This window comes from Vipera ursinii, assembly GCF_947247035.1.
Source record: "Vipera ursinii genome assembly, chromosome: 1".
In the NCBI taxonomy this organism is placed as follows: domain Eukaryota; kingdom Metazoa; phylum Chordata; class Lepidosauria; order Squamata; family Viperidae; genus Vipera; species Vipera ursinii.
In genome coordinates, this window is record NC_139512.1 from 106,128,314 (window position 1) to 106,151,125 (window position 22,812).

The following is a 22,812-nucleotide window of genomic DNA, read 5'->3' on the forward strand; positions in this document are numbered from 1 at the left end:
AACAAGATAGTAAAAGACAACAGAACCATTGAACTGCTTAATTCCCATTTTGCATCTGTGTGTTCACAAAAGGAAAAAGTAGTCCAACCTTCCAGAACTCACCATGGGGTGGAAGAGGAGGAGTGCAGGTCAAAAACAGGGAGTAATGGAGAGAAAACATCCAGCTGCTTTGAATGAATTTTAGTCACGAAGTCTGGGTAGATTTCATCTCAAAGGGCTGAAGGAACTGGCAGTTGTGATCTCAGTCACTGGCTGTAATCACTGAAGATTGTAGAGTACAAGGGAATTGGCAGAACATTGGAAAAGAGCTAACATTGCTTCAGTCTTTTAAAAGGAGAAACAGTAAACCTGGGAGTCTGCTTGACATTAGCAATTGGGGAAATCCTAGAAAGGATTCTTAAGCAGTAGGCCTGCATGTATTTTGAAAGGTATAAAGCCAGCACAGGTTTCTTAAAATGCCAAACAAATTGCAATGACAGAGTAACTATAGTAGACCAAAGGGAAGCTGTGAATATAGTATACCTCAACTACAGTGAGGCATTTGATAATGTTTTTCTTGATAAAGCAGGAAGGATGATCCCATTACAACCCTACTACTTCAGCAGATAATTAATATCTAAGGAATGGGCTCCAAGTTAAAAAAATATATTGATAGATTTGAACATTGGACCCTATCCAGTAAAATATTGTTCACTGGGAAGAAAGGTAAGGTTGTGCACTTAAGGAAAGAAAAAACAGATGTACACATTTAGAATACTACCATAGTACCTAACTTAGCAGTAGTTCTTGTGATAAGGATCTAGGCTCCTAGTACATCACAAATTAAGTGTGAGCCAGTAGTGTGTGGTAGCTCACAAAGAAACCATGCAGTGTTGGACTGCATCAACATAAACATTGTGTTAAGATCATGGGAAGTGATAGCTTAAGGCTGTGCTGGTCAGAAATACTGCGCCAAATCTTCATTGACATAAACAAGAAGGATGCTGAGGAACTGGAAAGAATACAGAGAAGAATAACAAAGAGGGTGAGGAGCTAAGGATAAATTCTGTGAGGAATTATTCATTATTAAATTGTTAAATTTAATTATTAAATTAAATTATATTAAAATGGCTAACCTAAAGAAGAAAAGGGGAATTTGAGATGTTATAGTAGTTTTACAATATTTGAAAAGCTCTCATAGGAAAAAGGGTACAGATTTATTGTCCGTCATGCTGAAGATAAAACAACAGCCAACAGATGGAAGATGTATAAAAAGAGGTCCAAATAGAAAATAAGGACTGGTATCCTGACTGTGAAAGCTATTAAACAGTGGAATAGCCAAGCCTCTGGATCTGTGGGTATTCCATCACTAGAAGCTTTTAAACAAATATTGGACCGGCATTTGACTGGGATGGCCTGAGCATTCCTGCTCTGGTTAGGAGTTAAACTCAACACTTCCAAGGTCCATAAACCCTATGATTCTATTGTTAATCCTCACCCTAAAATACCTCACTTGCTGGAATTCTTTAATGACTATTACTTTCATGTTAATAAACCCTGCTAGTGAGATTTCTGAGTTTTTTGCTTAGAAGAAACTCTTTTGGGTTCAAGAAGTTAAAAGAGGGTAGAACCTCTGGAAGTAAAACTGCTTACAAAATTTGTCACAGGGCTATGACTTTTATATTTGTATACACACACACACACACACACACACACACACACACACACAAAACCAACCCTAAACCATTGTGTGGTAAGAAGATACATTGTTCATGCATCTGTTGCCCTGTTAAGGATGGAGAACAAAGAGGTCAAGGTGCTCTATCAAAATCTAGTTGTTCTATCTTTCAATAGCCAAGGAAGCTGAAAGCCAATCTTTTGAAACCAAATCTCATTTCGCTATCTAACATCCATGTAATGCTTTAAACCCAAAAATTGCACATAGTTTCTCTCTAATGTATTCCTAGCAGAATATGCAAGTTTGATAGAAAAGGGGAATCTGTTAGTTCTCATTGTCTGGCTTTGGGACAATGGAAACTTGCTGGTAATCTATAATAACCTGCAGTAGCTAGCTAGGACATCCGTTGTATGGATAAAAGTCTATGCCTGGAGCTTCTTTCTGTTCTTCTCATCACTTGGTGCTGAACAAGCAGCAGAGAGGCAGAGCTTCAAAAGAGCTATTTTCGGTCCTCACATCTGCCAGTAGCATCTGATCTCTGTCTGAAGCAAAGTCTCTCTGTCACAGGGCCAAACACTCACTTCCACTTCAGACAGTTTTACAACTTCTTTGAGCTGTATGTTTTTCGCTTGCTCAATGAGTTTCAACCTCAACAACTTTTAAGATGTGTAGGCTTTAATTCCCAGAATTCTCCAACAGCATGTGGAAGTCATACATCTTAAAGTTACTAAGGTTGAGAAACAGTACTCTAGAAAATGCTGGTCAGACTGGGTTTTTTTTTAAAGGTCAGCGGATTAACCTTTCATTTTGCTAATCAAAAAAGAAATTCTGTACAAAGGTTACTTTCATTAGTGATCATTGTTAAATAGTGGGCTCTTTGGTGCAGGAATGAAGACATGAGGCTGAGTATAGGATAACTCATACTTTTATTTCTTGCTAGAATTGTACTGGAGCATGGGCTGCAACCAGCCGCAATATATAGTCTAGCCCCTAGGCAGCAGCCAATAGGTTTGAACCAACCATTGCCGCCTGGGGCTAGCCAATTGCAGGACAGGAGACAGTTAGTCTGGGTTGCTGGAGAGCCATTAGCCGCTCCAGCAACCCACGTGGTGTATCACAAGAGCCCAGTACATAACAATCATCTTACTATTTCATTGACTGTTCTTATAGGAGAGGCAAAGAGTAATGCCTTTAATCTTATCTTTTGTTAATTTAATAGTTTCCATTCTTCCCGAGTTGTGACAATAATCAGTGAAGTTTGAACAGAAGGCTAAAACTTCTTTCTCCCCACCCATTGCATCAAGAATCATTATGTTACAAAAAAAGAGGCTCTCATCTGTTGCACATATTGTGCTTGCAACAGATGCATTTCATTCTTCTTTCCATCTAGTCTAATGACAACAGCAGAAAAAATTAGAGGGGATTCCAATTTTACCTTAGTAGTTCAGCTCCAATGACACTAGGATCCAGTTTCTTCATAAGTCACTCTTCTCTCAAAGCTGAACAGCTGGGTCTACATTTGGCTCACAGATTGCAAATAACTCTCCCTTCTCACAAGCTATTCCCTCTCTGACTCTCTGCTTTCTTGAAGCTAGGGATATACAGTTGACATAAAGTAGAACAGAAGGGCTCCTTAAGATTTGGCATTCGGTTAAATTAAATGCTTGTTAATCTCCGGCCTTTCCATGCTTTTCTGTCTTTATTGTACAGCTTAAGAACAGTTAAACTATCTAGGCTTCTTTTTATATAGAAACATACATGTATGTATGATTCAATTATACAGCTGAGATCAGTTATGAAAATTTTTATTTTTATTTTATTTTATTTATTTTAATTCCATTTATATCCCGCCCTTCTCCGAAGACTCAGGGCGGCTTACAAGCTGTATTGAATGGGACCCTGCAAAATGCATTTTATTATTCAGGTATGCGTGAAGAATTCAGAGCAGACCTGGAAAATGGGGGAGAAATGGGGAACACATCTATCTTCCAAGGGTCTCTCTCTCTCTCTCTCTCTCTCTCTCTCTCTCTCTCTCTCTCTCTCTCTCTCTCACACACACACACACACACACACACACACACACACACACACACAGAGAGAGAGAGAGAGAGAGAGAGAGAATAACAAATTTCCTCCAAGTCTGGCTCAAAATATAAAAACTGGCATTAACATTAATCTGAAACCAAAAATGTTTTATTCCGACAGATTTACCATTGACAATTTAGAAGTGAAACATACAAATTCTTGGAATGACTGCAGTAAAATTTTTAAAGATTGAAATCTGCCAAAAATGCACTAAACTGAAAAGAGATATGCAGTGGAGTGTTAGAAGCTGTGCCAAAGATGTCTAGAGTCTCTTATAGGTATACAGCAGGGCCACAGAATCAAAACTGGGGAAAAAATTGGAGGCTCAATATTTTTAGTTGGCATGCACTTATATCTAAGTAGGAGGTAAGGGGAGCTGAAAGAAAATGATTAGCCCAAAGTGAAAATTCTTTCCTCCTTCATAGCTAGTTCAGGAAGGATTTCAAATGTTTACATTTATTCATTTAATTTTGTTTAAGAATGTGTATGGTTACCCAGCTGGAGCATTTCAACTCTTAGTAGTTTATGGAAAACAAAACAAATAATTAAAATCCAAAGAGTTAATAGTGAGCAGTAATTCATATTTATACCCCATCCAGAAAGAAACTCCTATTATCCTGGCCTCAAGGCATGCTGAAAAAGTGAAGTTTTTACTGCCTTCCTGAAGGCCTGCCAGAAGGTAACTAGAGTGATTGCAAGCAGGACCCTCCTATTTAGGAATGAGTAGAATTGGCACATCAGATAAACTTGTCGAAAGACCTTCCTGGCCATAGCTGCCATTTTCTTTCAAATGAGATTGAGAGTCCATGATTCTCAGACTGCGCCCTAATTCACTTATGGCATTCCATGTAGATCAGGGGTTTTCAAACTTGGCAACTTTAAGACTTGTGGACTTCAATGCCCAGAATTCCTCAGCCAGCATGCCTGGCTGAGGAATTCTGGGCGTTGAAGTCCACAAGTCTTAAAGTTGCCAAGTTTGAAGACCCCTGATGTAGATGAATGACCACCCTCAGTGGTTTTATTTAGATGCCAAAAAGAAGCAGAGAGTATAGACCCCTGAGGCATGCTAGAAAGAAGCACTAACACCATCTAGAAATGAGCTTTGGAGAAAGAAAAATCACTATAGCAACTCCCTGTTCCAACTTTCTGGGGCAATCCAGAAAGAACTATGATCGGTGGCATTGAAGGCCACTGAGAATCAAGGATGGATGTACTCCCTCAATCCCACACCCACTGGAACTTACCAATAAGTGCACCAAGACTCTTTTGGTACTGTATCCTGGCCTGAATCCAGGCTAGATTTCTAGAAAGGAAAATTTGGAGGCAAGGTGAAAATTGTCCAGATTTATTGGTTCCAACAAAGGAGAAGGCACACCAGCACCTCTGATAGAGCCTGTGGGATAGGGGTCTTCAAGCTTGTGTCTTTTATGACTTGTGGACTTCAACTCCCAGAATTCCTCAAACAGGCATTCTGGCTGAGGAATTCTGGGAGTTGAAGTCCACAAGTCATAAAAGGGCCAAGTTTGAAGACCCCTGCTGTGGAAAAAATCACTGCATGAATTCACTTGCCTGGTCCCTCCCTTGAGGATTCAAACAATGAGGAGGAGAAAGAATCTGAAATATGGATAGTTAAACCAACCATGCCAAGTATGCATTTCCTCAAGATCAACAGACTAAACTCCTCCCAGCTATCAATACGAAACCATGGCCTAGTCAGCTGCATAGGATCTGCAAAGCTGGAATCCAACTTCAAGGAAAACCGAGTGACTTTAATCCACCCAAGTGGATTAAAACAAAAAAGCCAAATAAAATGACTGAAAATGAAATATTCTAAATATCAATGCAGATATGTGATCAATATGCGGGCAACATTGCACGCTTTCAATTCTGTCAACTTTCCTTTCAGGGAGCTAAATAGAGTTGAGTTGGCTTGTTGTCCATAGCAATGCTAAAGGCTGTGTTTGGATTCAAACAAATACAATTGGAACTCTGAATATACCGATATTTAGACAACTGAAGTGAGCCTGTGTGTACAATCTAATTGTATTCCTACATTCAATCAAATGCTTCATTAGGACTTCAGACACAAAGTTAAAATGAAATATTATAACTTAAGCATGTGAATGCAACTAATACTCAAGAAGCTAGTTACAAAATGCACAGGGGATTTTGTTTTCTAAAATCATTATTTAACGTGTGATTGGGAAAGAGGGGTCATCCTTTTTTTACAAGCTGATTCAAGGCTGCTGAGAGGACCTGCTCTGACCCAAATAAGAGGGAAATATGCAAATTACTCTTTGAAAGCTATAGAACAGGAGTGTCAAACTCGCAACGTCATGTGACGTGTCGCGACGTATTGTGACTTTTTTGCCAGTGCCGGCAATAGGGTGGATGCAGTTTCACTATGATGCATCCAGCTCGTGGGCACCACTGCTATAGAAGCAGTCTGCAGCCCACAGTACATCCCACAGATTGAATGTTATATGGTGGCTATATTTGGCAGCTGTTGTGTATGGCAAGCCATTCATGAGCAACTGCAATTTTTAGCAATTTTGGGGGGGATTTGTAGTCACGTCCTACTATTCACTGGGAAACCTAGGATTGTTTGCTCTGGATTGTTTGCTATGTGAGTGGATTCGAAAATTGTGTTTCTAATCACTTTCAAGCCAATGTTTTGCATATAAAAATGAGTCTTGGAAGTTACAGTAATCCTGCAAAGGTGTACTTTGGGCCTCTCTACTCAAAAAATTCATCTATCCAGAAGGGTAATGAGTTTGTGCTTAAAGACAAGCTTGCAACCTAAGCAAATGCTTTTTGAGCCAGTTGGAAACATTTGTTGTCCACATGAGAAGCTTGGATATGCACTAAACACAGGGCTTTCCCATTCCTGTAGATGCTCAGTTTCTTCCCAAAGGACCAGCTATCAGCTGAGCCATGGCTTTTGGCTGGCAAACTAAAGCAGCTGAAATCAGTTGTGGTCAGATCACCAAGGAGAAGCACGAAGGACAGACTTCATGAACTTTTGCAAGTGAAACCCAATATCATTTCTTGCCAGGAGCTAAAATGCAATTCGTGCATGAGCTTCTTGGCTCTCATGTTCCACATTTCAGAGTTTGCTGATCCTTGGTTGATATTATAGCAGAAATGGGGCTGTCAGCATGCAGAGAGAAAAACTTGTTTCCAAGAACGAATATCATGTCTCAAATACAATCAGATCAAAGCTTTTGCATGACGTTGCTGGCTTGCGTCCTGAAAACACATTGATGGGAGAGGAAGTATGCAAATAGGACTTTAAAGAGCCAGAACTTAGGACAACTTGCCTATTTTCTTCATTGTGCCCTGCAGTTTCTTCCCACGAGGGCTTTTCTGCCAGCCAAGTACAATTCTAGCATTGGGGCATAGTAAGGAAGTTTGAAGATCACACCGAGAATGAAACATATTGGCAATGATATGAGTTTATCTCAGTTGATGATTTAACAACCCTAACACTTTGTACACATTGATGATTGCAGCCATGGAATGGCTTCTAGAGCTTTATCTCTTAAAATTATGTGAACCCTCCCCCCCCATCACCACCAGCTTTTTTCTTATGTCCATATTTTATTTTATATTTTTTTGAAAATTTTATTAAATATGCATTTAAAAACAAAAGTGAACATGATTCAACTTCCCTAGCTACAACACTACTATTAGTATTATCTTATGTTACAGAGAGAAATAACAAAAACCTAAAATACAATCTATAACAGGACAGAGTATAAAAAACTGTACATATAAGATCTGTCGGGTTTTTTTTAGTAAACTGTCATTCAGTCCTCAGCGTTATATTTATGTATCTTTCAGTTATGTCCATTATATAGATGCTAATAAAAAATCCTTACATTATCAACCAATCAAACAATGTTCATCTCAGTGATCCTCCTTAACTCTAACCAATTGTACAAATTTTGCCAAATTTCATAATACTCCGTTTCGTTCTTATTTTTGATCTCTAGGGTTAACCTGTCCATTTCAGCGCAGGATAAATTTTATCTATTATTTCTTCTTCAGAGGGTGTTTCCTTTCTTTTCCATTTTTGGGCATATGCCAGTCTTGCTGCGGTTAAGATATGTACTAATATTTTTTATTTATTTATTTATTTTAATCCCATTTATATAGGTAGAGAGGTAGAGAGATGCTTTACTGAGATTATCGTTAATAATCCCTAATAAAACATTTTCTGGTTTTAAATCAATTTTTTGTCGTAATATTTCTTCAAACCACTTTTTTAATCCACTGCCAAAAAATTTCTTATGTCCATATATTTTTTGAGAACATCTGATCAAGAGAAGGCTGCTTGCACTGGCTGCATGCATTTTGGATTCCAAGATAGATGGAGTACTTCTATTGATTTTGTGGAAAGCTAGAACCCTACACATAAGGACTGCCTTTTTCTTTATAGTGGAGAACCATTTATCCTGAGACAGAAAGATTCTTCTATCAATTCTCAGGATGTTTGAGCATGATTAACACATTGGAAGACAGCTCAATCAGAATCATAAAAACTTGTCATTATTCATTTACCATTTTCCATCTACATTGGATGGTTAAAGCCATTGGTCAAGAAGCTGATTTTCTCAATCAGCCACTGAAGAGCAGCAGCTCTGAGATACTGTGACTAATTTTTGTGAAGTACATGAAATGGGAGTTTTCCAATGTGATAAAGAGACGTCCTAGACCAGGGGTAGGCAACCTTGGCTCTTTTATAACTTGTGGACTTCAACAGGGAGGGTCTTCTCAGGGTACCACCGGTAAGAGATTGCCGGCGGACAACACCCAGGGATAGGGCCTTCTCAGTGGGTGCACCTGCCCTTTGGAACCAGCTGCCAGTGGAGCTTAGGACTGCCCCCAACCTCCGTTCGTTCCGCCGGGACCTGAAGACCTGGCTCTTCAAGCTCTCTGGCCCAGGCTGAGAATTTTTAATTTTTAATTTTAATTTTAACTGGGGTTTTATTTGTTCAGGGACGGATATAGTTTTTTAAATTGTTTTTAACTTTTGTATTTTTTTGTTTTAATCACCCTGTAAACCGCCCTGAGTCCTTCGGGAAAGGGCGGTATATAAATATAAATAAATAAATAAATAAATAAACTCCCAGCTATGCTGGCTCAGGAATTCTGGGAGTTGAAGTCCATGAGTCATAAAAGAGCCAAGGTTGCCTACCCCTGTCCTAGACCAATCCCCACATTTTTCTAATTGATATCAATTTGAGGTCTCCTCCAGAGGTTTTAGCATGTTTAAGCATTTTTACCTTTAATTATTTGAAAATTGTAATTTCAGGCTTCATGCCAAATACAACAATAAATTTAGATTCTGCAGACCTGCAATCCTGCTTTTAGGAACCTTGTTTATAGCAGAAACAACAGGGCTAAATAGGTTTTCTTGCTGCAGACAAGATAGAATGCATGTGCACACAAAAATAAGTATCTGGGTTTCAAAATTTAAATTTTCAATAAAAAATTGGGCTGTTCAGTGCCTTGAGAATGGAAGCCATCTGCTAAATGCTGATATAATGGTTTTGCCTGGCCTGGAAACCTTTTGATTCCTATCCTGGTTCATTTTCAACAGGTATCTTGTTAATGGATTTAATCTTTCCTGAACAAAATGTTCATATCAACAACCCTATATGAGAAACATAAAATAAGTAACTTTTTTTAAAAAAAATATTCCACTTTTCTGTTTTGATTTAGGGGATCAAAATGCTGATAACGGTGACGCCACCCCATGAACCTATCACTCTCCAATCACAGACTCTACCTCCACCTATTCTACCAAAACCTGGAACCGACAACCTTAGGCTACAGAAGCTTATGAAAAAAGCAGCAAAGAAGAAAGCCACCTTATCAGCACAACCAACCACATCATTCCGGTCTAATCTGTCTCCTGTAAGTGAAGCTAGTCCAGACTTGGAGCACAATGAACACTCTTCCCCACTCAAGCCACCAGAAACTGAAGCCCGCCTCACTATCAATCTTCCACCCCGCTTTTCAGTCAAGCCCATCATCCATCATGTTCCTTCTCCTTTCCCTAAAGGAAGGCCCTTCGCATTCACAGTTACAGAACAGAGGAGCCTTTCAGAGCATCTCAAGCTAACCGTCTCACCTGCCACATCTCCACGTCACAGACCGACAACTCCCGAGTCACCGAGGCAATCCGCAGAGTTCCCATCAGGCCCCCCTACTCTCTTGTCCCCTGCCTTTGTTTTTCACAAACATCCCATTTCCTCCACTCCTCAAGTGGAGACTCCAGTCCTGGCCACTCATGTGGCTGAAACGCATTCCTCTTTTCACAGTGTGCAAGCACCTAGGGTTAAGTCTCCACTAATAGGACAGCCAGAAGAATATTCAAGTTGTGTCCATTTGCAAACAAACCATGCAGCTTCATTATCAAGCCAGACATATGACACATCTTTTGTACAGCAGCCCAGGTCACTTACCCCCAGGTTAGATGTTTCTGCACCCCCTGAACCACCTGCCAGAAAAATGAAAGCTGAAATACTCCATATCCCCAGGCAGTATACCATGGTTACATCCCCAACTCACCAGCTGGACAGGCCTGTAACTCCAAGAATCAGCAAAAGCCCTGAACCACACACTGAAGTCCAGAGACAGTTAGGCCCCAACACACCACAGTACACGAGGCCAGAAATGACCCTTCCTGCACCGTCCACTGTCCTGCCAGAAAGGTTAAACCAGCAGGCTGTATCACCGCCGCCGCCACCACCACCACCTGTCTCCCAGAGTCCTGCCAGCTCGTCACCCAAATCTAAGCCAGCAGTGCCGCCCAAAAGCAAACTTAGTGGCTGGTCTCGTCTCAAAAAACACTTGGTAGTGGAATCTGAAGTCCCTCAATTCCAAGTCTCAGAATCTGAGCCAGAGCAAGGGAGCGAAAAGCCAGTAACAGAAATCTCAGCAGCCGACCCAGGTCAGGAGAAAAAAGGAACCAAGTCAAAAGCCATCAAGATGTGGGATGCCATCTTGTACCAGATGACAGTCAGCAAGGAAAAAAGTCAACAAGCTGAGGAAGAAAAGGAAATCAGAAAAGAAGGGATGTTTTCATTCCGGCGACGTTTACCACTGCTTCTCCACAGGCCACGCTTTGATGCCCGGAAACTGAAAGAGCTGGCTTCCAAACCCATGACAAAGATCACTACTCTGTTTGATGTGCGTCGTATCCAACACCAAACACCTGAAGAAACACAGATGGGTTTTAATAGGAGGGCATCTGGTTGGCAGGTGAAGGAAAGAGAAGAATAGATGTTTCCTTGAGAAGATGATCAGTGGGCTGAATCTGAAATAAATCCAGATTTTGCTAAAGCAGCACTTGAGGGGGAAAAATAAAATAAAATAAAATCCTTCACAGCATTATTATCTATATACCGAAAGATGCATATGCCTGTTTTACTCAGGCTTAACATGGGGCTTGAGAGAGAACCTTGTTTTTAGAATAACAGCCTATATAGAAATAAGAAGTTAAAACCATTTGCTGAAATAAAATATAGGATGGAACAGAAATGTATTGGCTTGCTCCACCAATCCTATCTGTTATTCTAAAATAATGCCAAAGTTCTTGGGTTTTCTTCCATGTACAGTCAATGGCGTTTTAAACAGAGCTAAGCAATCATCCCACATCATGGTACACGTGTTCAGGTTCTCTCTCCCCCCATCCCCCTTTGAGTTCAAAAGCTGTCCACAGGTTTAGACCTTTTGGTTAGAGGACAAGATGAATAGAATTATATCTAATAGTAGGAACAATGATTGCTTTCACAAGCTACTTTCACGTTTCTGGCAGGAAAAAAAGTGTCTCTCATATATAGCCTAAATTAAATTGCAATACTAACATGCACCCAAAATTACAATTTGAAATCAACAGTTATACAAGAACAAGTTTCAAGATGGCTTCATATTTTTAAAATATGACATTAAAAAGATAAAACTGTTTGGCTTAGCTCACATGAGCATAGAAAGTTGTCTGGCAGGCCTCTTCAGAGAGAAAATTTCAGTTTCTCCATCAAAAGAATCATTGATAGGTTCAATATCTCATAGATGCAACTTCCTAGAGTAGAGCCTTTGATAAGGCTCTTAATGAATAGGTACATTAATAAAGATATGTTTTCCTTAAGGTGCTCTGGTAACCAGGCCATTTGCAGCATCACAAAATAAACACTGAACTGAGAAACAGGGCAAGCAGTGTTGATTCCACAAAAGTCAAGATAATATTCTTTCTTGGGCACACCTCAAGAGAAACTTGTGTTGTGGAATCTAGACAATTCTGTTCTTCTCTTAACTGCAGTGAAATCAATTTAAACCATTTGCAAAATGTAGCGTGGCCACATCAAGGATATTTTGCCCTAGAAAGCAGCTGCAGACCAATTTTAAACATCCAAAAAAGTGAAAATCCTGTGCCAATATCAATTTACCCTGCTGAACCTAGCATTTAAGTGATGTCAGGTAATTGCCAATGCTTAAGCCATCAGCTCCAAAAGATGAACAAAAGTTTTCTTTTTTTTAAGTCATGGAGGAAGCCTGGAAAAAAAGACTGTTGCTATCATCACCGCCATCACTAGCCATGGATTCATAAAAGAGTAATGCTAAAATGTTTTTCACTGAGATACTGCAAGAACACAGACAAGTCATATATTCATATCACTGTTTTATGGAAAGATATTATAATCATCCTATGGCTAAACTGGCATTTTAATATCCCAAATGCTAAGATAACTGCAAAACTGGAAGTAGCCAATGGCTATTGATGTAGCAGAGAAATAGCCATGGACCTCCTATTTTGTACATAACCGAATTTGGCAGTTTTGCGATTAATGCCATAGATCTTCAGCCATTTCACTATCATTATCCCATTGGCAGTAGTAAAACATGAGTATCTGCTATCAGAATTGGAAAGATTTAGGGGAAAGCCTTCCTTCCAAAATCCATATAAGGTCTTGACTATCAAACTAGACTCAAGGTGAATTTGGGAATCCTTGATGCTCTCCCCTCATAGAGCTAAGCTGTGTATGCATATGCTCTACACTGATTTCTAATTATCAACATAAAGATGTCCCTGCTACTGTTTCCTCTATGTATCAATCACCTAAATCTCATGCTTTTGTTTCTCTACACAATCACAAATTGAGAATGGATGACTTGAATGGAAAAATGGGAGCTGGTTAAAGTAGCATCTACCTGAGAGACTCTACAGGTATCTCTTTGTCTTGCTTGTTTAACCACTTCATTGCAGCAATGAATGCTCAACCATCCCATTCCACAATGTTGTGAATAAGTAGAGTGCATCAGGAGGAGTGCCACTCAATCCTTCCAGGCTGTGAAAAAGGCACAGATCCTTCACGTTCAGGTTAGCTAGAAAGAGTATTAGTATGAGTTGAGTTTCACTGTATATAGTTGTATGCCCTATTTTTACTCCAGCATTGATGCTTTGAAAAGTGTGATGTGGATAGCAGATTTTAGGCTAATATAGTTATCTTGCAGGTCCTCTGTTTTATATCATAGGAAGCAAAGTACCATCCCCTCATGATCTGTTTTTCAGAAGAATTGCCAGAAGAATGAGAGCAAACATAGAATTCCAAAAATGCCATCACAGAAGGGATAGAAGGGAATCCCTGAGTTCTTTTCTCGTACTCTAGTATTTACACTCTGCTATGCAATAGTAGATCATAGTTTTTGATCAGATCATTGGAAAACAGGTTTTTGTGTCAGCTGCCTGTGGCCTCAAGAAATCTCGAAAGTGCATATGAGACATGCTCAGTCTCCTTTATTGTGAATACATGGAACACCAGAATTTCTTAGCCACATGTATTTAGCAGTACCTCAGGGCTAAGAATTAAAATGTTGAATTTTGCAGAATTCTGCCTGCCACCCAGCTTACCAAAACTGAGTCAACTGATGTGTTTGTGCTCACTTTTGATTGGTGTGTTCTACTCATTATTTATATTAACAGTGTCTTAAAGTTTACATATAGGTAAGAATCTAATGGTATCACATACTGTATTGCAAAAAGGGCAGGCAAGTAAAGCAATGTCTTTTGTCCTAACTTTAAGGGCAATATAGTAGGAGATAAAGATGTCCTGGACTGATTTAGCTGCCTTATTCTTTCAAATGGTTATAAAAGCCAAGTTCAGTTTCAGACATCTTCAAATATGTTTTTTTTTAGCCTAAATTAGTTGGGTCAGGAGAGAATTCTAAGTAAAGAAAAAGTACACAAACCACACTAAGGTTTCAAATGTCTGGTAGAGCAAGTGCCAATGTTTTGAGATGAGAATATAAGAAGTGGAAAGTATGTTGAGCAATGTGGAAATAGAAATATTTGGTTCTTAAGAGAAACAGGTAATATGGTAAAAAAAGAAACAGCCATATATGATGGAAGCAAAAGATGTTCTGGGCTTTTTCTGAACTTATCATGAATAAGCTAGGATGGTTTGTCATTGTTACAGAAACATTGAGAGAATTCTTTTCATGGCTATAGACCCACACGTTTCAAAGGCAATTCATATGAAATCCTGACTCAAGAACAATTTTTATAAACTTTTGAGTATGTAGATTGAATAAAGTGTTTCTATGGAAAAAAAATTCTTGTTGCTAGTAGAGTGTCAAGAAATGCTACCCTAAGCAAACACAAGCCTCCCCCATACATCGCTTAAAATACACCACATGAGTTATTCCTTAAATACTCCAAATCCAATCTCAGGTTGATTTTTGAGTTTAAAATGTGACTGGGCCAATAAAAGTCTTCGTTTGCATTGTTCGTCATCTTAGTAAGTGAGAATGTGACAAACAATCACTTTATAAAGAATTCCTCACTACTTGTAGAATTCTGATAGCAAAGCAAAACGGGACATGGTGAATATTACTGATTTATAAAAAAAAGTCGATAATACTCTATTCACCATGTCCTGTTTTGCTTTGCTATCAGAATTCTTCAAGTAGTGAAGAATTCTTTATAAAGTGATTGTTTGTCACGTTCTATATGCAGAAAACAAGGGCTGCGGTGGCTCAGTGGGTTAGGACGCTGAGCTTGTCGATCAGAAGGTTGGTAGTTTGGCGGGTTGAATACCGAGTGCCACGTAACAGAGTGAGCACCTGTTACTCATCCCAGCTTCTGCCAACCTAGCAGTTCGAAAGCATGTAAAAATGCAAGTAGAAAAATAGGGACCACTACGGTGGGAAGGTAACAGCATTCCGTGCGCCTTTGGCGTCTAGTCATGCTGGCCACATGGCCATGGAGACGTCTTCGGACAAGCGCTGGCTCTTTGGCTTTGAAATGGAGATGAGCACCGGCCCCTAGAGTTGGAAATGACTAGCTTGCATGTGCGGGGGAAACATTACCTTTTTTTATATGCAGAAAGGATTTGCAAATGCTATTTAGTACATCATCCTACCTTTACCTGTGAGTTTGGTACCAGGACAGCTATTTTTCCGTCACCTCATCATCTTCAATTGCCACCCTTTTGTACTGTCCATGTCCAATTGCCACATACTTATATTTCTTGCCAGGAGTCCTGACCTAAAAATGAGGATGAGAAATTGCAATTTCAGTGGTTAAAACCCAAATCCCTACCACCATTCCACCCTATAGTTTTTGAAGTGCTTTGAAAAACCTCAGTTTGACCATCAGCCATCAAATATGGGCTGGTTTGATGCACTGTGCTTCTGCTCCCTTTTCTTTGGCCTGAAAGTTTAAACTAAAGTTCATTATTCGATACCAAGAAAACCTGGACCTCTGTATCCAAAAGCAAAACCACCTCAAACCTCCGCAGAAAGATAACTCAGAAGTTAACAAGCAAATCTGCTGAATGGTTATTCTAGCTGCTCCTGCACTTTAAATCAGAGGTCCCCAATTCCTGGTCCATGGATGGGTACCAGTCTGCAGCCCGTTGGGAACCAAGTCTTGAAAGTGGGAAGTAGGCATGAGAAACCATCCTCTCCACCCCTTCCCCCGCCCCGATCACCACCAGTCCATGGAGCCAGAAAAGTTGGGGATGCTGCTTTAAATGATACTTCTTTGTTATTTTTTACACTGCATTGTTTTTCTTGTGAACTGGTTGTTAGTCATTCAGAATTATTTATAGAAGATATGCAGTTGTATACATTCCCTCCCACCCACCCACCCCGAAAAATAAATGCAATAATTAAAATGAGAACAGGGTCAAGAATAAAGATAGAAGACGCAAAGTGGGAAAGAGAAGATAAGTATACACATTGCAAAGGGGAATTTTGGTGATTCCTTCTCTCTCCCATTCTGTTTCCCATATTTATTCCTTAAATATTTATGCTATAGTTTACAAAGCATTGGAGGTTTTTCTTTATATCTATTTAAGGCATCCATTGTTTTCAATCTCATGACTCTTTTCCTCACAACCGTATGCCAAATTCCTGAAAAAGAAAATTTGCACAACTACCATAGAGTTAGTTTACTTGCAAATTTTCCTTTCCTCTGTTCAACCCCTTTCTATCCCCTTTTTGGATAGAAATATGGCAATGAAGAACATAGAATTCTGATTTGTGTGGAGGAACTGGGCAGGAATGTGTGACCCAGGATTAATCAATGTGAACATTTGTTTTTAGCTCCATAGGTAGAGGCAATATGCCTCTGTATGTCATTTGTTGGGAAATGCAAGCAGGAAGATGCTATTACACGCCTGACTGGTTGTGGGCTTCCCCAAGCAGCTGCTTTGCTTTTGGCACAATAAAACACTAAATTAATACATATTTCACTTAATATATTGGAACAATTTTCCTTTAATACCATGAACAGAAGAGCTTGCATTCAATGAACTGAGGAAGATCCAACTGCATTCAGCCACAATAATGGAACAATCTTTTTAATATTCACAGGATGGCTATAGAAGTCCTTGAAGGGTGCTTTGACAATGCTTTACATCAGTGGTGTCAAACTCGCCATGTCATGTTATGCGTCACAACATATCGTGACTTTTTTCTCCTTGCCAGAGTTGGGGCAGGCACAGCTTCTGCATAATGCATCCGGCCTGTTGGCCAACAGTTTGACACCCCTGTTTTACCTGAAGCATCTTTTCAAAGCTGCATTATGAAGAGTGAAATGAAGCTGCTGTGCTGTTTCATTTTGCATCACTTCTGGGCCCTCTCCCAGGAAAGCCCCATGAGGCGGAGCACAACTTGGTCACTTAGACAGAAAAATTAGCTTCATCGTAGCATTTTTTCCCAAAGGAAACAGCAATCCTCACCTTCGCATTTGCATCTGTTTGGGAGTTCTCCTTTTGCTCCCAAAGGTTTCTTATATTCACAATGTCTCCAGCCACAATGTCCTAGGAAGAACACAGATGTGATGAGAGGTTGGAACTGTCCCCTGTGAAAAAGTCTTATGTTTTGAATCCAATCTAGAGTCCATATTGGGACCTTTTGGTTGGTGACATTTATACCCTGACATTATTTTCATCACAAGATCAATATCTTTAGAAGAAATTGTATCTTTCCAATAGTAGGGGTTTGACGACAGTTCAAAAAAAAAAGAAAAGAAATTACCTTGCAGGGCGTTGATTTTGTAGAAGACTGAGCCACTTCCCCAGTCTCCCAAAGGTTTTTTGTGCTGGCCACTGCTGGGATATTGATAGGAAGATCGATGGAAAGTTGGCGCGCTGGCTTTGGAGTTTTGCTGGAGATCTGCAAAATAATATAAGGGTGAACTAGCTTTCTAGTTTCAAACCACCTCTCCTTGATAGTCAAGCATCTTTATGAACCCATTTAGGAAGAACCAGCATTATGGTAGTAATTCACTCCAGCAACTGATCCAAAAAATGTCTCCTCCTGACAGCCTTTGTGCCAATATAATAGCAATAGCACTTAGACCTATATACCATCCCATTGTGTTTTACAGCCCTCTCTGGGTGGTTTACAATGTCAACAGATTGCTCCCCCCCCAACAATCTGGGTCCTCATTTTACCCATCTCGAAAGGATGGAAGGCTGAGTCAACTTTGAGCTAGTCAGGATCAAACTCTGCTGTGGGCAGAGTTGCCTGCAACACTGCATTTTAACTTCTGTGCCACCAGGGCTGTAATCTCCCATCAATGGCCATGCAGAGAAAAACTGCACGGCAGCTCAGACACCTGTGGTGCACACATTACCTTCATTTCATAGCCATAAATCAGTTACATCACATAAGAGAAAAGAGAACGCCATCAATCAGGTTCAGCATCCATAAGCAAGGGTTACAGTATTAGAAGTTGGATTTTAGCCCATTGGGAATTAATTGCCAAACAAAAAAATTGTAACCCAACTGTACTTTTTGGCTGCCATGAAAAGGAGGACATCTTCAGAGCACATCAAAAGCTAAAATCTTGCATGGGGGACAACAGTACTCAGTTCACTTGCCAATGATTGAAAAATCACTGGAATTAGGCTTTTGAATGGACTTGCTATGCCTCATTTCTGAAGAAGAAAGACCCCAAAAGTGTCTCTTTGAAAAGCTTGTCAAAGTCAGTGAGTTTAAGCTCACCTCAATGGCATGAGTGTATTGCTCAAGCTTATCGTCAATCTTGGAAACTGGAAGTGGCGCCTGGGTCTTCTTCATACTGTTACTGGATGGAGAGAAGATGGTAGAAAGGTGGCTTACCACAGATGCTTACCAACATTTCAGAGCTTAATCACCATTGTTTATTCAGAATTATGATCAGCGATTTCCACAATTTGCATAGATCACACATATCACACTAGATGGCAACGTGGCTTACTTATTTTTGGCTTAGTTTTTGTATGAACCCAGCCAGGATGATTTGCAAATCATGATTCGTGGTTATCTGTATCCAGGGCTTTTTTTCTCATTGAACGCTCAGAACGGAGTTCCGGCACCTTTTTTGGATGGAACCTTGTAGGGTAGGCAAGGCGGGTTGAATAACATGTGTGAGTTCCGCACATGTTATTCAACCCACCTTGCCTACCCTACAAGGTTCCATCCAAAAAAGGTGCCGGAACTCCGTTCTGAGCGTTCAATGAGAAAAAAAAAAAAGAGGAGGGGGTGAGGCCCCAGGTAGGGGTCGAGTTCTCCGGGGCCGCCTGAGCTTGCAGCTTGGGCGGCTGAAGGATCGAACTCCCCCGTAGCCTGGGTCGCTCCTAGCTGGCCAGCGCCTCTGCTCCTGATTTCATGGAGCAGAGCCAGGCGTCTGTGACCACCCCTGCCTGAAGGAAGGACTATGGATTAAAAGAAGCAGGCAGAGCGGTACAAGAGGAAAAGGTGAAGAGGATTATTTTATTTTACTCTCGAGCTTGATGGATTTTTTTTAAACTTTAAGTGAAAGTGCGCCACAATTGAAAGTTAAAGATGGCGGCTAAACCTCCCCCTAAAACTCTTCGAAGTGGTGGATCTTCTCCGGTGCAACAATCATCATTACAGGCGTTGCATCCTCCTGATGTACTGACACGGAAGGATTTACGAGATGCTTTGGATAAACATGCCCAGGTACTTTTGGAATCAATTAATCAATTAATTGGTGATAAATTTGCACAGATGGAGGAGAAATTGAAGAAGTTGGAGGAGAGAATGGAGGAGAGGATGGAACAGAAGTTCAGGGTGATGAAGGCAGACATTTTGTCTTCAGTGTATAAAGTGGCTGAATGTGTGGAAGATTTGGAGGAAAAAGTGGAAGATTTGACTCAAAAGAATGCCATATTAGAAGCAAAAGTACTGGAGAATGAAAATTTAAGAGATAAAATGGATAGAGAATTGAGTCTTGCTCAATATTTCCAGATGCAGTTTGCCATTAGAATCAGAGGTTTAAAGGAGAATACTAAGGAAGATTTAAAGCAGCTGGTTTCTGAGGCTCTTGAAGTGGTATTGAATCAGCCAGCATCCGAAATAAAAGGAGGCATGGATAAAGTGTTTCGTGTGAATTCATGGATTGCTAGACAGAGAAAGTTGCCTAGAGATGTGGTGGTTTATTTTGTAAAAAGGGAAATTAGAGATGAAGTTATACAAGCTGCCTATGACACTAAAGTTGTGATTGCTGATCAAGAAGTTCTGGTTCTAAAAGAAATTCCTCCAAAGATTTTAAGGAGAAGGAAGGATTTTACATTTCTTGTGCAAGAGCTCAAGCAACGAGATATAAGGTTTAGATGGGAGATCCCAGCTGGGCTGATGGTGATGCATGAAGGTAAAAGGTACCGTCTGGTTACAGTGATGCAAGCGCGTGATTTTTACAATAATGTTTTAAAAGCAACTCCATTAACACTTCTGGAAGCTGCAAAGGGATCTGGAGAAGGAGAACATCAAGAGGCTGAAGATGGACAGACAGAGGAGAATGGTGCTGGAGGAGATCAAATTATAACACTTTTGGATGATCCTAGAGAACAGAGGGTGACGCGTGCTGCTTTAAAACGATCAAAGAAGATAAAAGAACAAGAACAGCAGAAGTCTATGGAACTTTCACAACGTACTTATAGCCAAGTAGTGGGAGGTGGGAAAAGATTTGGGTGAGGAATGTAAAATTTAAACAAGTTTGAAATCTAAGAGAGAATTTTTACAAAATGTTTTATAGATGGTATATAGACTTTAAAAAGTTAAGTATGTATCTGAATTATTAGTCTAAATGTTGGAGGTGCGGTGATGAAGACGTAATATATTCTCATATATGGTGGACTTGCAAAAAGGTTAAGGCTTTTTGGATAAAAGTTTGGTGGAACATATTAAGTTGATGTTGAATTTAATTACGGCAGTAAGACTTTTGATAGGTTAGTACTGGAAAGAGGAACTGCCGACCATAGAAGAGTGGGCTTTAGAGGTTTCCGACTTGGTTGGAATGGCGAAGATTTTGGCCTATTTGCAAGATTACTTGCAGGAACGCTATATTATAGAAGGGAGAGAATGGTTTGAGTTTATCCAGAATAAGTATAGGGTTAAGAAGTTTTATATTTGAATAAGGCTTTTTTTGTTTCTTTTTCTATATTAGTGTTTTTTATATATATTTAATATTATTAAGGTTTGTTTTATCCTATATAAGCTAGAGAGTGATAGATTTTAGAGTTTATGGTTGTTAATATATGGTTGTTTATGACTGTTTTTTTCTATATATACCTTGTATTTAGCTCTGGGAAGTCGGGGGGGGGAGGGGGGGAGGGGGGGGGAGGAAGGGGGGGGAGGGAGAAGGGTGGGGGAGGGGGGATTTTTTAAGGGGAAAAATTGTATGTTAAAACTTTTCAATAAAAAACATGTGTGAGTTCCGGCACCTTTTTCTTTTACAAAAAAAGCACTGACTGTATCTGTATCAAAAGGAGTTCATTTGATAGCCTTTAGTGAAGCAAACTACAGCTTAATACGTTATATAAACATACACAAGAAGAACAAGTGGCAGCAACAATTCAGAGTGATTTGTTGACTGAACCCTGATTAGGGTTCTGTAAATTCCAATGAACATTTTTAACTTGTTTGATAAATTCTGAATGCCTAGAAGGAATGCACAATAGAATACTGGAGAGATGGAGAAAATGCCTTAACAGGAAATATTTTCTGCAGCTCAACACATTGAAAGGTGACCTTTCAGACACACAATGATCATGAACAAAGCATCATTCTGAATAATTTGCAGAGCTCACAGCAAAGCTCTTTCAATAGGTGGCATCATAACTCGAGCTTTCTACTAAATGTTATCCACATTCTTGTACACCGTATTTGGCATTTGAAGTGGCATTTTAAAAGTTTCTTATTTTAATCTCATTTTATTGAACATATACTGCTGAACTGAACAACTCATGTTGTTATAACAGATTTTACCTCTGTCTTTAGTTACTTGGCAAGATTGTTTCCAGAAAACAAAACTGCTTAGAGACAGCTACCAGTAGCCCACTGAAAGGACAAAGGCCATACAGCTTGGAACACTCATTATTTCATCAGAAATTACCTTTTCTGCACAGATCGGTTCAGGGATTCAGTTCTGTCCGTGATCTAAAAAACATAAACAACAGCCTCATTGGACAGTTGCCTTGAGGAAAAATACAAAGTGCGAGTTGGTGCCAGCTTCCTTTCCAAAAAAGAATGGGCAGGGCCAAGATTTTTCTGCCTTTCTTATGCTGCCAGACATTTAGGGGATTTGACAGGAAAACATAGATATGCTTAAAAGTACTTATTCTACCCCCTTAAAAACTCTTGTAACTTCCTCCTCAAATAGGGCTTAGCGTACCATTCAAAGTTCTCAAATGACAAACCTTGTTGAGCTTGACTGCATGGAAAGAAAACTTTTGGGGGCATTCCTCTACTTTGATCACTTCTATAAGGCTTTGGGCTTGTGGTTATAAACTGATCTGTTAGTCGGCATTTCCCATGCCTTCCTACACGACTCAGTGCATACCTTTAATGTTGGGCTTAAAGGACCTTGACATTCCTCTTCCTGACTGGAATTACTTGGGATCCTTTGTTTTTCTGGGACCTCTTCTTGCTCATATTGCCATCTTTCCTTGACCTGGAGGGGAAAAATGCATAAAAGGGGAGCATTTGCTCAATGTAATCAATTTCTCTCTTGTCTCAGTCAACACAACAAAGCAACAACATGCTAAGAAGAACCCACCTCAGCATGTTTAACCATACAGTATGTCATGGGAAATCAGCACGTAGTTATGTTTGGCTTGGTCTGACAGATGTGAAGCGAGTCTGTGGATTTGTTTATGAACAAAGCCTGTGGCTTTGTTTACATGGTTTATAGCTTACTCTTTCATGTAGTTGCAGCTACTTTTGACTTAATTAAAAAAATCCTGGCTTTCAAAAAAGCTCGTTTAGTATGAAGTTGGAGAGAGTCTTGCAGATTTTCTAGTCTAGTTGCTTTCTTGGAAAACTGAATCTGAAGTATTTATGGAAGCAACTTATGCAGGGTTTGAAGATCTGAGATGGAGATGGGAGACAGAACCTGATTCTCCTACATTAAGGGCTTCAATGTTCAGCTATTCCTAGTAGGGCTAGGCACCATTCAAATGGACTGGAATATGCATAAGCACAAACTCTGCCACAAACACATTTAAAACAGCCCAGCCACATGTTATTTTCAAGCTAGCACAGAATCC

The 22,812-nt window shown here is 39.8% G+C and overlaps 2 protein-coding genes across 3 annotated transcripts in view; one reads left to right on the forward strand and one right to left on the reverse strand.

The window, feature by feature from the left end:
* PRR33 (proline rich 33) overlaps positions 1 to 14,514 on the forward strand; it is a 30,991-nt gene extending 16,477 nt beyond the window's left edge. The window contains exons 2-3 of one of the 2 annotated variants that reach the window (XM_083348470.1): positions 4,342 to 4,421; positions 9,470 to 14,514. In XM_083348470.1, the coding sequence (XP_083204596.1) occupies positions 9,479 to 11,035 (1,557 nt within the window). In that variant the 5' untranslated portion in view covers positions 4,342 to 4,421; positions 9,470 to 9,478 and the 3' untranslated portion in view covers positions 11,036 to 14,514. The remainder of the gene's footprint in view (positions 1 to 4,341; positions 4,422 to 9,469) is intronic. The other variant, XM_083348469.1, reaches the window with a different exon arrangement.
* LSP1 (lymphocyte specific protein 1) overlaps positions 1 to 22,812 on the reverse strand; it is a 110,440-nt gene that overhangs the window by 3,344 nt on the left and 84,284 nt on the right. Inside the window, exons 5-10 of the mRNA XM_083359093.1 lie at positions 22,107 to 22,217; positions 21,660 to 21,703; positions 18,266 to 18,347; positions 17,294 to 17,431; positions 16,996 to 17,076; positions 15,178 to 15,296 (exon numbers count right to left, since the gene is read on the reverse strand). Of these exons, the coding sequence (XP_083215219.1) occupies positions 15,201 to 15,296; positions 16,996 to 17,076; positions 17,294 to 17,431; positions 18,266 to 18,347; positions 21,660 to 21,703; positions 22,107 to 22,217 (552 nt within the window). The 3' untranslated portion in view covers positions 15,178 to 15,200. The remainder of the gene's footprint in view (positions 1 to 15,177; positions 15,297 to 16,995; positions 17,077 to 17,293; positions 17,432 to 18,265; positions 18,348 to 21,659; positions 21,704 to 22,106; positions 22,218 to 22,812) is intronic.